This window comes from Herpailurus yagouaroundi, unplaced genomic scaffold (assembly GCF_014898765.1).
Source record: "Herpailurus yagouaroundi ecotype Mexico unplaced genomic scaffold, PumYag 196, whole genome shotgun sequence".
Lineage (NCBI taxonomy): Eukaryota > Metazoa > Chordata > Mammalia > Carnivora > Felidae > Herpailurus > Herpailurus yagouaroundi.
Window position 1 is genome coordinate 15,928,297 of NW_024412427.1, and position 13,399 is coordinate 15,941,695.

General features: G+C 48.7%; 1 protein-coding gene and 1 long non-coding RNA gene across 2 annotated transcripts in view; one reads left to right on the forward strand and one right to left on the reverse strand.

Annotated features, from left to right (window-relative positions):
• Positions 1–8,350, forward strand: part of TGM6 (transglutaminase 6) — a 38,168-nt gene extending 29,818 nt beyond the window's left edge. Inside the window, exons 10-13 of the mRNA XM_040447493.1 lie at positions 870–1,211; positions 4,401–4,555; positions 4,830–4,963; positions 5,991–8,350. Of these exons, the coding sequence (XP_040303427.1) occupies positions 870–1,211; positions 4,401–4,555; positions 4,830–4,963; positions 5,991–6,144 (785 nt within the window). The 3' untranslated portion in view covers positions 6,145–8,350. The remainder of the gene's footprint in view (positions 1–869; positions 1,212–4,400; positions 4,556–4,829; positions 4,964–5,990) is intronic.
• Positions 8,351–9,410: 1,060 nt separating this feature from the next.
• LOC121012403 (uncharacterized) lies at positions 9,411–13,399 on the reverse strand. The gene is made up of 2 exons (XR_005782089.1): positions 13,186–13,399; positions 9,411–9,720 (listed from the first exon to the last, which is right to left on the reverse strand). It is a non-coding gene; the product is annotated as an uncharacterized LOC121012403 (long non-coding RNA).

Sequence of the window (13,399 nt, forward strand, 5' to 3'; positions counted from 1 at the left end):
GTATATATACACACACATACATATATGTACATATACATACATACATATACATACATATGTATATATATCCTTACCTATGAAATATAAAATAATAATGAATAAATGAATAAAATGAATACATATATATACACATATATATGTGTGTATATACACATATATATATCCTTACCTATAAAATATAAAATAATATAATAATGAATAAAAATAAATAACAATAAAATAAAAATAATACAAGTAAATAATAAATAAATGAACAAATAAACATATATATGTGTGTATATATATACACACTATATATACACACATATATATCCTTACCTATAAAATATAAAATAATATAATAATTAATAAAAATAAATAATAATAATAAAATAAAATAATATAAGTAAATAATAAATAAATATATATGTTTATATATATTTATGTGTGTATATATATGTGTGTGTATATACACATACATATATATCTCCTTACCTATAAAACAATTATGATAGCAGTACTGACCTCCTCGGGGAGAATACAGCATCTAGAACTGTAGAACCCGGCACATCATAGCAAGTGTACAAAAGCGTCAGCTATCCGCGTCACGAGTCTTCCGACCCAGTCGTCAGGGAAGCCGCGAACCTGCACTTTTGTGCGAAATTTCCCGATCTGAAGTTGTTGGCGACTGACTTGAAACGTATTCAAATGGTCCCAGAAGCGAACACAGGGCACCTGGCTGAGGTGCGCCTCTGGCTCCTGGGCTGTCGGTCTGTAAACGGTGGTTTTGTCTGGAGAGGAAGGGAAATGGGCAGGGACGGCCCCGGGGGGCCCCCGGACGGGGGGGAGGAGGACAGGGGTGCCCGCCTCACCTTGCACGATGCCTGCAGGATCCCGGAAGGAGAGGCAGGTGTACCGCAAGGCCGTGAGGAAGCTGTTCGGTGTGGAAGCCTCCGGGAGGAGGAGCCGGGTCCGCAGGGCCGGCGGCCGTGGTCTTTGGCGGGAGGACCTCCTGGAGCCCGCCACCAAGCCCAGCATCACCGGCAAGTTCAAGATGCTGGAGCCGCCCATGCTGGGCCACGACCTGAGACTGGCCCTGTGCTTGGCCAACCTCACCTCCCGGGCCCAGAGGGTCCGAGTCAACCTGAGCGGCGCCACCATTCTCTACACCCGTAGGCCGGTGGCGGAGATCCTGCACGAATCCCATACGGTGCGGCTGGGGCCCGAAGAAGGTAGGAAGGCCGCAGCTCCGCTCGGTGGGAAGCCCTTACTGGGGGGACCGAGGCGGGAGTTGGGGGGACGGGGCGGGACTTCCCAGCATCCTGCTCCATTCCCAGGAAAGATGGGCATGCTTCTGGCCATTTGTTCAGTGCCTGCCTCTCGTCCCCACTTGGCGAGTGAGAAAACTGAGCTCAGAGGGGCTAAGTAATGGGACTAATAATAAAAGCCCCTGACCGTCTGGTGACAAACGTATGAAGAAGAGGGGATAGCAGTTCATGTGAATATTGACACCCCGAGTAAATACCTGCTGGGAGCGTTTCACGACATAGGCCCCGTGTTACCTTTCTAACATCCAACTTATTCTGGAGCCCGTCTGGCTACAAGAGTCCTGTGTGAGAGGCGTGGACCAGTAAGAAATGGCTGCCACGTGGTTGCAGGTGCAAGGGTCTGTCCCGAGAATTCTGCACACATGAGCCAGCATCCCTACAACCCTTCTCTGTCCTCACTCCTCCCTTCCCTCCCCTCCTGCTCTTCCCCCTCCCTCTCCCCCTCTCTCGCCCCTCCCCCTCTACCCTCTCCCTTCCCCCACCCCTCTCCCTCTCCTCCCTCACATGACATTCTGAACTCTCAGGATTCAATTAAACAAAGAAACTGCTCCCCTGGGCCCGGTTCTGGGGAAGCGTGTGTGTTTTGACTGAGTGAAAACACGTAGAGGAGATGTCACGCACCTTTTCACGTTTTTGCTTTTTGTTTTTCACGAAACCCAACTCACACAATAACACTGCATAAGGAAATAGTAACAGACGCTTTCTCCTGGGTTTTTTTTTTTTTTTTTTTTTTCATATTAAAAGTAGTATATGCTAGGGGCACCCGGGTGGCTCTGTTGGTTGAGCATCCGACCTCAGCCCAGGTCATGATCTCACGGTCCATGAGTTCGAGCCCCGCGTCGGGCTCTGTGCTGACAGCTCAGAGCCTGGAGCCTGTTTCAGATTCTGTGTCTCCCTCTCCCTCTGCCCCTCCCCTGTTCATGCTCTGTCTCTCTCTGTCTCAAAAATAAATAAATATTTTAAAAAAGTAGTATATATTCATTAAGGATTTCGAGAGCACAGGGAAAGGTCACCCGTGATCCTGCCACCCACCTACAAATTGTTACCATGTTTTCCTTCCATATTTTTAATTCCTCTTGCCTTTTGCGAAACAGCTCTAACTAAACTGTGCATGCTTAATGTTCATTAGTGCTTTCCACATCACATTGTTCTTTCCACATCTTTCCGCTCTTTCCACATCACATTGTTCTTTAAATATTTTTATAAGCTCTTCATTCGCATCATTTTAATAGAGGCATAATCTTGAAATAAATAGATAGTTCTGTGTATACGTTGCGGGATTCAAGTCACTAATATTTTGTTGCGGAGCCTTAGAATTTGCATTTCTTTTATTTTTATTTTTATTTTTAATGTTTATTTATTTTTGAGAGAGACAGACAGACAGAGCGTGAGCGGGGGAGGGACAGAGAGAGAGGGAGACACAGAATCCGAAGCAGCCTCCGGGCTCCGAGCGGTCAGCACAGAGCCCAACACAGGGCTCCAACTCACAAACCGTGAGATCATGACCTGAGCCGAAGCCAGACGCTTAATCCACTGAGCCACCCAGGCACCCCGAATTTGCATTTTTTTTTAACGTTTATTTATTTTTGAGACAGAGAGAGACAGAGCATGAACGGGGGAGGGTCAGAGAGAGGGAGACACAGAATCCGAAACAGGCTCCAGGCTCCGAGCCGTCAGCACAGAGCCTGACGCGGGGCTCGAACTCACGGACCGCGAGATCGTGACCTGAGCTGAAGTCGGCTGCTCAACCGACTGAGCCACCCAGGCGCCCCCCGAATTTGCATTTCTAACAAGTTCCCAGATGATGCCAGTGCCCCTGGGCCCAGGACCACACTTTGGGAACCACCCATCTCCCACCACACAAGGAGTGAATGATGTAAAATATATCAAGCATTTGGCATAGTTCTTACAACCTAAGGAACGTGTGATTTTTTGCAGGGACTGACAGTGTTATTGATATTATTAGAAGTTGGGGATAATAATACTTGCTCATGGAATTGTTGTACAGACAGAATGAATTAGCTGATGAATATGCTGGATCCCCAGGGCCCAGCAGCGAAGTTAGTAAAAGTCAGCTTTTCCCATTATTAATTATTGCTGTGATTGTAGTAAGGAGTCTTAGTAATGGCCTACTGGACTAAGGAAACCCATAAAACAATGTAGAATTTTGATAAATGGATCAGCATCTGGGCATTCAGGAAGCATCTACTGTATGCACATGTGCTCTGGGGGAGCATGGAGTGAACCAAGTTCAAATCCTTTAAGGACCCAAATCCACACGTTGAAAACTCAGATGACTTCAGGGACAAGAAGGAAACAGGATTACAGGAAGAGCAGTGGGGGGTGGTAGGACCTAGAGCAAGTTGGAAAGAACACATCGTACCTAAAAGAAAAAATATACGGTGGTCCAAAAAATCCAAATACGACTGGCAATCAGCTGTGGCTTTGCTCGAAAGAAGGAAATGCATAGGCAGGGTGTCTGTGGCTGGTGAGGGTCCCAGGACCATGGGAGCTCAGAAGGCAGAGGGCACGAGATCACTTGAGTGGGGTGTCCGTGAAGGCTTTCCACCCCTGGTGGGGCTGACTAGGATGGGCCTTCATGGCGAGGGAGGATTTGGAGAAGCTTCAAAGAAGTTGGCCTCCTCACTGGATTGGAAGCTTGAGGCAGACCTTTGACCTCTCTCTTCTCTGCACCTGGCACATAGTAGGTGCTCAATAAACGGGGAGTGGATTCCTAATGGGAGGAATACATAATGGACTGGGGGATTTCCATCTGGAATGATGAGGGGAAGTTTAAACACACCTCCGGAGTTCATGGAGAAATTGTGTGGTGTGAAGGTAGCCCACTGGCCTGAATTTGAATCCCACCTCATCTTGGCTCCTTGACTTACTTGCTGTCTGCTATTGGACAAGAAATTAACCTCTCTGAGCCTTACGTGTCTTCATCTGTGAACTGGTACTAATAATGCCCATTCCAGCTTGGTGACAAGGATCAAAGAGAGTATAACTAGGAATTGAGATTTCCGCCTCATTCTGGATCCCGTTGAAAGAAAACATTGGACCCCTAACTCCCACCTCTGCTTTCCCTTCCAGAGAAAAAGATCCCAATCACAATAGCTTACTCTCAGTATAAGGAAGACCTGACAGAGGACAAGAAGATCTTGTTGGCTGCGATGTGCTTTGTCACCAAAGGAGAGAAGCTCCTGGTGGAGAAGGACATCACTCTGGAGGATGTCATCACCATCAAGGTGAATCCAGTCTGCACCCCCCATTCCTGGAAGTCCCCGTTCACAGCTGAGGGAGGGCATCAGAGGCCGGGGGGGTTGTGCCATGAGCTCTGGCAGTGGAGAGGTGGCATGGATGCAGGGGGATAGATATAATGATGGAGCTCACTGAGGGGGTGGGAGGATGCCATGATTAATGCCCATGCCACGACCCAACCGGCGTCCCAGCCGGGCCCCATAGGTTTCCTGGGGGAGTGTGGAGGAGGAGAAAGATGACTTATGGGTGTTACCCCTCCAGGTGCTGGGCCCAGCCATGGTAGGGGTGGCGGTTGTGGTGAAAGTGACGGTGGTCAACCCCCTCCTGGAGACAGTGGAGGATTGTATGCTGATGGTGGAGGGCAGTGGCCTTCTCCAGGGACAGCTCAGCATTGAGTAAGTATCAGCCTGGGAGTGGAAAGTCCACCTTCCTTATAGGATGGTGAAGCTACCAACAGAGAGGGGTGCGGGAGATACCCTGGACTCCCAGGAACCAGCTCACAGCCTACATCAGCCTTCATTTATGTATCCTTTCCTTCCTTCCTTCCTTCCTTCCTTCCTTCCTTCCTTCCTTCCATCATTAGCTTAGTTGTGGAACTCATCCACTCACTCATTCCCTCATTCATTCACTTCATCTGTCTGCTCAACTCAGTCTTGACTGGTTTCTTCCCCCACTCATTCACGCATGTTCTGTTCATTCATGCACTTGTTGACTTACTCTCAACCATCCACTCCTTCGTTCTTGCATCCACACGCTCCCTCGTTCACATGATCCTTAATCATAATGACCTCTTCTCTGAGCCACGTGTCAACTTTGGGAACACCAAGACGAACAGATGGGGTTCTGCCTGGAGAAGTGTTCTCCTAGACAGGTGGTCCTTCAAATGAAGATACGTGTGATTTGTGCAGAGGAATGGATCTCCAGGGTCCAGAGAATCAGGAGTAGCCCTTAATTGGGGATGAGGTGGAACCAGGGAAAAGCTGCAGTGGAGCTGATATTTGAGCTGGGCCTTGAATGCTGACTTGAGAAGTTTTCAGGTACCAAGAAGCATGGAGGGTTTCCCAGTCAGAGGTCTCAATGGCTGGTATTGTCGGGGAGGGTCTCCTGGAAGAAGAGACACTTGATCTGGCCCTTGGTTGTGATCGGAATAGAAAGGGCAACCTAGGTGGGAGGAACAGTGCGGACAAAAGCCCAGAGAGAGGAAGTGTAAGGTAAGTTCAGGGCACAGGGAGGAGACAAGCCTGGTTGGGTGGAAAGAGGTGAGAAGTGGTGGAAGGGAAAATTATGCTGGAAGCCTACTGGTGAGGCTTAAATGTCAAGTCTCAAGGTGTGTCCTTGATCCCAAGGGCTCTGGAGAGGGCAGGCCAGGTTCAGAAGGAGAGGGGGCTGATGGTCTGCCTTTCTCCCATCCGCTTTCCCCAGTGTGCCCAGCCTGGAGCCTCAGGAGAGGGCCTCGGTCCAGTTCAACATCACCCCCTCCAAGAGCGGCCCAAGGCAGCTGCAGGTGGACCTCGTCAGCCCCTACTTCCCAGACATCAAAGGCTTTGTGATCATCCACGTGGCCACAGCCAAGTGACTGGCCACCACCAGGGGCTGAGAGGGGAGGAGATGGTCCCTGGTCCCTCCCTGTCCACCTCTCTGCCTCTCCTGCGTGGGAGCCAGGAGGCCTGGGTTCCAGTCCTGCTTCGGTTTCTGCCCCACTTTGCGAACATGGGCAAGTCCCTTCTTCTCTTGGGCCTGTTTCCCCGTCTGTGAAACAAGGTGTTAGACTCAGCAATCCTTAAACTTTTGGACGATGAGTGATGTTGGGAACCTCTTCCCCCGTCATCCATCACTGTCATTGCCGGGAGGCTGATCAATCATCACGGTGACCGTGGCCCACCCAGCTCTGCCACCCCTGCCCTGCCAGCCCACCATCACCCTGGCCGACCCCTGGGTTCTCCTTGCTTCCATCTCAGGTCCTCAACCCTCTGACCAGATCCAGATCCAAGAATGTCCTCCCAGCGTTGAAGAGGAACCCGAAAGTGTTAGAGCTGACACCCACACATCCCTCCACACTCCCATTTTACGTAGAGGGAAGAGCCTTGTCCACAGCCATAGGGGAGCTACAGACAGAATTGGGGTCCGCGTGGATGCCATTTCTACCACCAAAGTGTTACTCCCAAAGTCATGTTCTGGAAATCATTAGATTTGAAGCAATGGGAGATGTTCCCTCAGTGAAGACCCACGACCAGCACCTGCGGACAGCAGGAGAGAGGCCATCAAGCTCGGATTGCATTTGAGGATGAAACCCCAAATCTGATCCCATCACGGTCATCAGGGGCCTCCTACCACCAGCCCAGGGGTTATTTACTTTCTGAAAATGGAAACAGTGTTAACTTTGCAAAACACCCCCAGCCGCTTACTACACACGACCCTGTTCTTGGCATCAAAACAGGACAGAGATTTCTGGAACGAGGACTGGAGTAGAGACCACCAGGACCTGAGGACAACTGCACAGGTCAGAGAAATCAGCTTGAAATGTCCCAGACAGTCAAAAGAATTACGATTAGTCATGGAATTTAAGTCATCTGAACACCAAAACAGGCAGTGAGATACCTCCTGAATACGGACTTCCGTGGAAACAATTTATGTGGTGAGTCTTTGCTAAAAGGGCGTCAGGCAAACACACAGACAGTGAGGGGTGGGTGATCCTTGTGACCAAGGCTTCAGTGAAGGCATTTCTCTGACGAGTCTACACAGCAGAACAGCTTAGAGAACCCAGATGCGTGGAGGACCCCCTTTCCAAGCCTAGGTTTTGGATGCTCATCCTGTCCATGTAAGAGGGGCAGCTGGAGGTTCAGAAGAGGCAGCCATTTCCTCAGGATTGAGCAGCAGGAAGGGGTACTGGGGGCTCAGTACAACAGAGCGGATCTCCCACGCTTAGTAAAAGGGACGCTCCTTTCAGCAGGGAGACCAAGATGGTCTCCCCCCCACAGTGGCCCCAGACACCCCATCCTTGAAGCAAGTGCCGACTGCCCATCTTCCTCAGGCTTGGCTGAACCAAGTTTCACGTCCCAGGAGGCTGACCCTCTGAGTTGGAGTGTAGGGTGCAGGACATTTAGTAAGGAATGACCTGGGGGTCAACACAGTGGAAGGGAGGGGGACGAAGCAGGATAGGCAGAGAGAGGAAGAGAGTGCTGATGCTGGCCCAGTGCCAGCTGGGGACCACCCCACGGGCAGCTGTGGAGCTAACATGGCCTTTTGAGAGTTGTCCTAAGTTGGGCCAAGATGGCTGGGCCTTCCTACGCCTGCATCCGTCGCCGATTGGCTCCCGAAGAGGTGTGACTTTGGGCAAGATAGCTCCCGACAGTGGAGGCCATCCCTGAGGGGGTTGACAGTGACGGTCATCTGCAGGCAGCACCCCCAGCAGTTGGTGCAACAAGCCGTCCACTGAAGGAAGGTCTGGACAATGTGTCGCCACGTCCACCTGCATTCTGTCCAACCCAGGGACAGAGCAGTAACATTACAAGGTCCCTCTGCCCAGGGCGATGACTTTCCGGCCTGCGGACACAGGTATTCAATCACAGCACCTTAAAGGGTGCGAAAAGTAAAAGGAGACCTAAGAGGAAACAAGCAAACAAATCTGTAAATAAGCTAATTACATGTCCCCGAGGCGTGGGGGCTAGGATGGCACCTGTCCCCATGGCAGCATCAGAGAAAGACTCCCCGAGGAAGTGGTATCCAAGCTCACATTTTAATAGTAACAAAACTAATGATTAAAAATCGAATCCGTGTTCTTACTTAAGAAAAGTAAAAAATCGAAGGGATGTCTGAAGGCTTATCCACTCACGTTTCTGGCCATGGATGCTGGCTGTTGGCCAAGCACCACGCTGGGCTGTCAGCCAGGACGCCCACCTATAGCTTCTCCACGTGGCCTGGGTTTCCCCACAACACAGTAGAAGGGCAAGCATCTCAAGAGAGTCAGACGGAAGCCATATTGCCCTTATGCCTTGGGGTTAGAGGTCATCCAGTGCCACTTCTGCCACATCCTGTTCGTCAAGGCACTTACAGAGTTCCTCCAAGTTTCAAGAAGAAATAGACCCAGCTCATGATTTAAAAAAAAAAAAAAAAAAAAAAAGGTGCAAAGATTCTGGAAGAGCTTGGCGTACCGAAAATATCGCCGTAGATATTTCTGGAAAGACACAATCTGCCGTGCCGTCTCGGGCTGCCTACTTCTTGACCCTCTGAAGACTCGTCGAATCCCCTATTTCCCGATGTCTGCTCCGTGTCTTACTATCTTCTCCAGGTTGCCCTTAATTTCTACCCCATCCCCTTTGCCTAAGCCGACAAGGATCAGTTTCTTCCGCTTGCAGCCAAGAAGTCTGATTCATGGAGACGCTGAGGCCAAAACGACCTTGTCCTGGGACACCCCGGGAACAAAGTGAAGGCCAATGTGCCCAAAGTGTCTTGCAGCTCACTACCTTCTTGATATGGGTCAGCAGCCCTAACCTTCAGTCTCGAGATGGTAACCGACAAGGGAGATTCAGAGGCCAGTACCTTGACCCTGACCCCTCCAATAGCTTCCCCTTCACGTTATCTTTGCCTCTGCCACAGGCCTAAGAGACTGTCCCCGCAAAAGATCCCTGGTCTCCTCTTCACTGGCGAGGCTTGGTGGGTTACGAGACTATTTCCCAAACCGAAGCAGGCAAGGTGGAAAAGTGGTTGTGGTAATGGGGGTGCTTGTGTGAGCCGGGGTTCTCGCGAGAAACAGAACCAACGGGATGTATATATCAGACCCGTCTGCCTCCAGAATCATGGGAACCAATATTTTAATCAGCTGTACTCCTGTGGACTCTCATCGAACAATCCAAACCAAATTTATTTTTAATTTACATTTACAGTCCATAAACATGAAATATTTAGATGTCAATCTAACAAAACGTATGGATTTCCGTGCGGAAAACTAAAAAATACTGATGAGGGAAACAAAGGCAGATTTAAATAAATGGAGAGACATCTCTTTTTCATGAATGGGAAGATTCAGCAGAGTTAAGTCAGTTATCCCCAAATTGATATACAGGTTTAATGCAACTCCCATCAAAATCTCAGCAAGAAAACCTGATAAATTGGACTTCATCACAATTCAAAATGTGTGCGTCCGCGAGAGATCCTGTGGAAAGAATGAAAGACAAGCTACATACTGGGGGAAAAAAACGTTTGCAAACCACGTATCTGACAGAGAACTAGAATCCAGGATACATAAAGAACTCTCAGAATCCAACAGTAAAAAGCAATCTAAGAAAATGGGCAAAAGACATAACCTTTTCGATGAAGAGGATATACAGATGGCAAAAAAACAAACAAACAAAAAAAAAACCATGAAAGGATATTCAATATTATCAGCCACTAGGGAAACGCAAATTAAAACCACAATGAGATGTCACTATATACCAACATAATTGCTGACGTTTTAAAAAGGTGACAATGCCAAGTGCTGGTAAGGAGAATCTTGATCACTCTTACCTTGCTGGAATAAATGTAAAATGTTGCAGCCACTGTGGAAAATAATTTGGTGGTTTCGGAAGGAAGGAAGGAAGGAAGGAAGGAAGGAAGGAGGGAGGGAAGGAGGGAGGGAGGGAGGAAGGAAGGGAGGGAGGAAGGAAGAAAAGAAGGGGGAGGAAGAAAGACAGGGAAGGAGGAATATGCCACTAAGATACAAGCAAGCAATCACACTCCTGGGCATTTATTCCAGGAAGTGAAACTTGTGTGCATATAAACATCTGTGCATGGATGTTTAGCAGTTTTATTTGTAGCAGCCCCAAGCTGGAAACAACCTAGATGTCCTTTCATTGCTAAGTAATTCAACAATTGGGGTGCCTCCATGGCTCAGTTGGTTAAGCATCCGACTCTTGACTTTGACTCAGGTCATGATCTCACAGTTTGGGAGTTCAAGCCCCACATGGGGCTCTGCACTGACAGCGCAGAGTCTGCTTGGGATTCTTCGCTCTCTCTCTCTCTCCCTCTCTCTCTCTCTCTCTGCCCCTCCCCTGATTGCTCTCTCTCTCTCAAAATAAATCAATAAATAAACTTTGAAAACAAAAACAAAAAACAGTGGTCCATCTATAGCATGGAATACTACTCAGAGATAAAAAGGGATGAACAAAGGATACCTACACAATCTGGAGGAATCCCCATAGAATTATGCCGAATTAAAAAAAAAAAAAAGCCAATTCTAATAGGTGACACAGTATAGGATTCCATTTCTAGAACTTTCTTGAAATGACAAAATTCTAGAAAGGGAGAACAGATTAGTGGTTGCCTGAAGTTAAGGAGGACTGAAGGCGAGAGAGAGTCAATGTGGCTGTAACAGGGCAACACAAGCATCCCCGTGATGATGCGAATGTGGACTCTCTGAACTCTGTCACCGCCAGTATCCTAGTTGGGAGGCCGTCCTACGGTTTTGCAAGATGTTACCATTGGGGCAAACTGGCTAAAGAGTACCTGGGATCTTTCTGTGTTGTTTCTTACGACTGCACGTGAATTATTATTATCTCAAAATAAAAAGTTTAAAAAAAATTAATGGATAGAGGTTTGCTTTATTGTGTAGCATATCATCCACTCTCAAGAATGTTACCGTGTGCTTGAGAAGGAGGTGTATTCCGGGGGGCGCCTGGGGGGCTCAGTCGGTTAAAGTGTCTGACTCTCGGTTTCAGCCCAGGTCATGATCTCACGGTTCGTGGGTTCGAGCCCCACATCCGGCTCTGTGCTGGCAGCGAGGAGCCTCCTTCGGATTCTCTCTCTCTCCCTCTCTCTCTGCCCCTTCAGCTCTCTCTCTCTCTCTCTCAAAATACATACACTTAACCAAAAAACAACTGTGTATTCTGTTGTTGTTGGACAGGGTGTCCTATAGATCTGTTAGGCCAGTGAATTGATAAGAGCAGCTTTGAAGTCTTTGCTCAGAGATTGTGTGTATTGACTGTTGTTGTTTTTTACCCCTGGGGGGGGTGCGGGGAGAAGGGAGGTCACATTTTCCTAGCTTGTGTGTGTGTGCGTGTGTGTATATGTGTGTGCACGCGCGTTGCAGGTCTTATAAATTTTACATCAGATAATGCTCTCACATTGAATTCTGATCCCTCCCGGGAGAGGCAATTGTTACCGCTGTTTATTTGCTTCTTTGTGTCCTTGATGTGTTTGCCTGGATTCATTCTATGAAGTCTATTTCCCTTGCATTGTGTGGTGACTGATTTCTCCACTTGGAGTTTGGGGGTGTTGTGTTTTTGATCCTTGTTTTTAAGTCTGACTTCTTAGAGGTCATCCCTGGGTCAGCAGATTAGTCAAGAGCTTGCGCTGAAACACCTTGAGCGGCGGGGCTCCTAGTCTTTGCTAATGAATCTGTGGGTGGTTTCAGGAATGCAAAATTCGGGCAGTTTACAAGTGGGCCCCATCTTTTAAGTTCTGTGTTTACAACACCTCAGGGTCAACCAGCAGGGAACAGCTGGCCGGTGTGCCCTCTGATCTCCCTTTAGGTGATCACAGCCTTGGGTATGACCTCAGCCTTCCAGCCCACAAGGGATTTAAGTAGGATCTTAATCAAGACCCACTCTGGCTGCCTCCTTCCCAGATATCCATTGTTAATTTTTTTATGTTTATTTATTTTTGAGAGAGAGAGAACCTGAGCAGGGGAGGGGTTAGAGAGAGAGGAGACACAGAATCCGAAGCAGGCTCCAGGCTCTGAGCTGTCAGCAACAGAGCCCAACTTGGGCTCATACCCATGAACCATGAGCTCATGGCCTGAGCCGATGTCGGTCACCTAACCGACTAAGCCACCCAAGGTGCCCCTCGTTGTTAAACTTCTGGCTGGTCTACCAGTCTGCTGCTTGCCCCAACCAGTATGGACGTCATGTCTTACGACTGTGACGTTGGCCTTGCCTGATAGTTTGCCACTGATCTTGCTGTTGGGTTTGAGACCAACCCTGAGCATGTAGTTTTCTGCCCTTTTCTACAAAAAAGTCTGGCCCTTTCACCCACAGAGCTGCAATCCTCATGACCTGCCTCGCCCCGGTAGCACCACAGAGCTGGGGGTAGGGAGACCAGCTGCTCTGAGCTGAAATGCCGTGGATTCCTGCTAGATTTTCTTAAATAAATGCTTCTCAATTTGTGTCTATTTTAACGCATCCAAAACCGAATCCCTGATTCCCGTCGCCTCCCACGGCAGATGGGAACTCCCTCCTTACAGCCTTTCAGGTCAAAAACCCTTTGGAGTTATTCTTTACCCGTTTTTCCCTCCCGTCTCATGACATCCAAGGCAAATCCTGTGGGCTCCACCTTCGAAAGGTACAGAATTCATATGCCTTTTGACTCCACCACCAAAAGCCTACTCAGATCCCAGCCGTGGCCATTTTTTGCTTAGACTATTACCGTCGCCTTCCCGCTGGTTCCCCTGCCTCTGCTCCTGCTTGCCTTCTCTCCTTCCTCCCCGAGGCCATCAGGGGAGCCTTCCAAATCTAAGTCACGTCTTGTCATCCCTTTGTTCACACCCCCTCCATGGGCGCCCCATCTCACACAGAGTGAAAGCAAGGGTCCTCTGGCGCCCCCTTGGCTGCTCTCTGGCTTCTCCTATCATTCTCGTACTTACCACTCCTCCAGAGCCAGAGTGAGTGGATCAGTCAGGAGCTACCATGCTGAATCTGTATGGGGAAAGTATAATATAAAGAATTAATGACTCTAACGAGGGTGGAGTAATCGGAGATTGGCTAATAAGAAATAAAGAGCCCAACAGGGGCACCTGGGTGGCTCAGTCGGTTAAGCGTCCGACTTCGGCTCAGGTCATGATCTCGCGGTCTGTGAGT